The 3,697-nt window shown below is 36.2% G+C and overlaps 1 protein-coding gene across 1 annotated transcript in view; it reads left to right on the top strand.

Annotated features, from left to right (window-relative positions):
- Positions 1-3,450, top strand: part of LOC18031238 (nudix hydrolase 16, mitochondrial) — a 6,494-nt gene extending 3,044 nt beyond the window's left edge. Inside the window, exons 3-4 of the mRNA XM_006421036.2 lie at positions 168-251; positions 2,674-3,450. Of these exons, the coding sequence (XP_006421099.2) occupies positions 168-251; positions 2,674-2,979 (390 nt within the window). The 3' untranslated portion in view covers positions 2,980-3,450. The remainder of the gene's footprint in view (positions 1-167; positions 252-2,673) is intronic.
- The last annotated feature ends 247 nt before the right edge of the window (positions 3,451-3,697 follow it).

Here is a 3,697-nt window from a genome sequence, read left to right as displayed (position 1 = left end):
ATTATTATAAAAAAAAAAAAACAGAAGATGGACAAAGAAGGAACGAAGGGGGGAAAAAGAAAAAGAAAACTGAATCTCTGTCAAAAACCTTAAAAATAAATGAGAAAGAAATCAAATGTTTAATGTTTTTAGTTTTATTCATGTTGTTGCTATTTGCTTGATCTTAGGGTGGCTGGGAAAATGATGAAACCGTTGAGGAGGCAGCCTTACGTGAAGCTTTGGAAGAGGCTGGAGTTCGAGGGCATCTAAAGGTGAGAAAAATTGCTTCTTTATTTGTCTGTTCTATGCATAACTGATTAAGTCATTATTCTAAACTTAATTGTATTTCTTGGTATTCAATATTCTGAAGCATTGTAGATTCAAAAGTTTTTCATCTTTGTGTGTGAATGGCTAGGTTCATGTCTGCATTCAAATATTGACCCTAATAGTTTACAGTCAACTTATTGAGTGTACTGGGATAAATTAAACAAGGATGATGTATGCGATTTCAATTAACTTCCTTTGTCATGAACTACAAGTTGATTTAATCATTCAATTCTAACAATTACCCAAAAAAAAAAAGAACATAACAAAGTATTTCATGGAAATATGATCTCAAGCCCCAAATTGAAAACTGTGTTTTGAGCGAAATAGTAATAGCTGGAAGTTCCATGCATGTCACCTGAGGGCAAGACATACTGTCTGTGAATTGATTAAATAAATGAACGCATGGGCATTGATGACTTTGTTGATTGAAAACATTAGTACAGAGCAAAATGCTACCAATGTCAGTCCGCCTATCTTCTACCATATTTTTTATTTGGTGACATGTTCTTTACTTATGATTTCTTCTGCCTGACTGAAAAATTATCAGAAAAATCAGTAGGGAAATGCTTTTGGCATATTAGTTGCCTAAAAATTATCAGAAAAATCAGTAGGGTAATTCTTCTGGCATATTAGTAAGTTCCATACAATTGCCTGAACAGTTATGATGACCTTATGATTTGGTCATTTCGAGATGCATCAATGGAGTCTCTATATTCATGATTAAGTTTTTTGTGACCTTATGAGTTGGTCTTCCATATATTCTGACAAGATTTGGTCAGACCATGAGGTTAGAGAAATAGGCAGCCAGGCAAAAAATTCACATGAGCGTATGTAGAAGAGATGGCTACAAAATTAGTGCTGCTAAAAGTTAGAAGCTGTCAGAGTTTGTGAGATTTCTTCAGTGCTGAAGCTTCATATGAATGGGATGAGCTTCTCAGTGCTACAGATATGCAAGAGGCATGGGACTGTACCCATGGTTAATTTAGATATTTCTTGGCCTCTGCTAAAAATTGCCATGACAGCAACTTGATTTGCTGGGTATCTTTGATTGAATCTTCCAACAGGATATTGATAAGTTCTTCAAGTTAGCATCTGAGTAGGCCCACCATTCTGATCACTTAGTGAATCAATATGATAATTTGAAGGCCAAAAATTTCATGTGAAGAACATGCGGAGTTAGAGAAATAAAGTTGAGAGGTTGTGGTATTACATACCTTAGGGTTTCTTGAAGATATGTTAAGATCTGGCCTAGGGGACTGCCATGACAATGGTTTGACATGCTGGGTGTCTTTCATAAATTGTTTGACCGGGTTTTGGTCACTCAACACATATAAGAGATAATTACCTTAACATGTCACCATTCAGATCACTGAGGGACACTTCAACAATTTGTGAGCTTTTGGAGAGAAGATCTTAAGCTGAGCATATCATTGTAATGATTGTCTTAAGGATTTACCCGGCACTCTTTTGGTTTCTTTTGCAGAAATTACTGAGACGATCTTGAGGTCAATAGCTCATCAGAACTTCCTCACTCATGCCTCACAACCTTTGTATTTCTTAAAAATATATTGATAGATAGAGAGGGCACATTCACATACGAATCTCACTTTCTTGGGTTTATCGAATTCCAATGCATTTCAACAAGAAAGTTATGTACTATTGGGCAGTCACATCTGCTAATTGTTGAACAGAAAAAATACTGAACTTGTTCTTGCCATGGACTTCAGCTATAATATTTTTATGTGGACCTGATTCCTCTAGTTATTGGTTGTTCGTGGTCGTACATTTAGCTCATTTTTCATGCATTGAGAAGGACTTTTAGTCTGCATGTGCATTCTAGAATCTAGTCCGAGCAATACTCTCTTTTACCTGGATATCATGTTAACAGTATGGTTTTTTTCTTTTGCAGTTTTGCAGTTTTCTTCTGGTTCTTCCTTGCTTTTTCTCTCTTCTTGTTTTGTCTGTATCTAATCTGTATCTTGATGTTTACTTTCAAGAGAAGAAAAAACATAAAATAGTAGTCGAATCAGTTGGAGATATGTAGAAGAATAAAGGGGAGAGAGGTTTGAATTGATTATACAGCTCTTTATGACTGAAAGTGGCAGAATTTTAGTTTGGCAATTACTCCATGGCATTTTTTGCTTAACTAGGACAAATTTACAGGGTTTTTTTAGTCTATTTGGTGTTTCTGGGGCCTGGGTATGTATGTAGTTATTAGCTTGATAACTTTGAAAAATGAGAACACTATTTATTCTTTATTAATTATTTTCTGTTTTCTTTTTCCATGCTTTCAACCATCATCTGTTTTACATAGAACCTGCTTGTTTTAGCATTGATTTTATAGATAAAAGAAGTCTTGCATTTCAGGAATTTCTGGGTTACTATGAGTTTAAGAGCAAAACCCTTCAAGATGAGTTTAGTCCAGAAGGTTTATGCAAAGCTGCCATGTTTGCTTTGCTTGTGAAGGAGGAGCTCGAGTCTTGGCCTGAACAGAGCACACGACAAAGAAGCTGGCTAACTGTCCCCGAGGCTATAGAGTGTTGCCGGCATCCATGGATGCGGGAAGCCCTTGAGAAAGGCTTCCTGAAATTGTATGCAGATCACATGATAAGCACCTCAAAGGAGGCTAATCATATAGATTCACCAGTTCATTGCCAGGGGATATTTGATTAACTTTTGGGCGCTTAATAGAAAGACTAGTCAAAGCTGATTTTGATGCTCTTTTGTTTTTATTTTATTTTATTTTTATTCAATGCAAGGTGTTGGAGCTTAGATGATAATAAAAATGTGTGGGCTCTTTTAGGTGTTCACCTCCGTTTATTGGAAACGTTTTTGTCTTCACTTTTACAGCACTTCATTTCACCATTTAAGCTGATTCATGAAGGAGATGAACATGTAGGTTAAGTTTTGTCTTTTGCAACACAGCAGAACTTGTGAATTTTGTTTGCAGCCTGAGAGAGAGTCTTCGTAGTTTCTACACCACGAGGTCACCTGCTGATGTGGCGGTGTTGGCCTACTAATTGGTGATGTGTGGCAGTTCAGCTGCATGGCAGTTTTGGAACAAAAATAAAGGGCATCTCCGTTAGTTGCGTTGCAAATTTGGGATGTCTTCGTAAGAAAGCTAACTTAAGGAAGAATGCGAGTAGGAAAGAACAACTCGCCTGATGATAATACTATTGTAAAAATAGCCAGTAATAGCACAATTTTACAAAGAATGGTTCTTTATTGTATTTACTATATTTCATTAGGGAATAGGATCTCAAGGCTTGTATTATGTTTGATCTGAACATCTAATTTGATCTTGTAAAAATCACGTATGATATGAACCATCCAACCTCATCCAACCTGATTCGGTAGATGGTCATATTACGTTTGATCAATCATCTCATTT

The sequence above is a fragment of the Citrus clementina genome, unplaced genomic scaffold, assembly GCF_000493195.1.
Source record: "Citrus clementina cultivar Clemenules unplaced genomic scaffold, Citrus_clementina_v1.0 scaffold_9, whole genome shotgun sequence".
NCBI classification, from domain to species: Eukaryota; Viridiplantae; Streptophyta; class Magnoliopsida; order Sapindales; family Rutaceae; genus Citrus; species Citrus x clementina.
The sequence above is the reverse complement of the archived record's forward strand: the minus strand, read 5'-3'. Positions and strand labels throughout refer to the sequence as shown.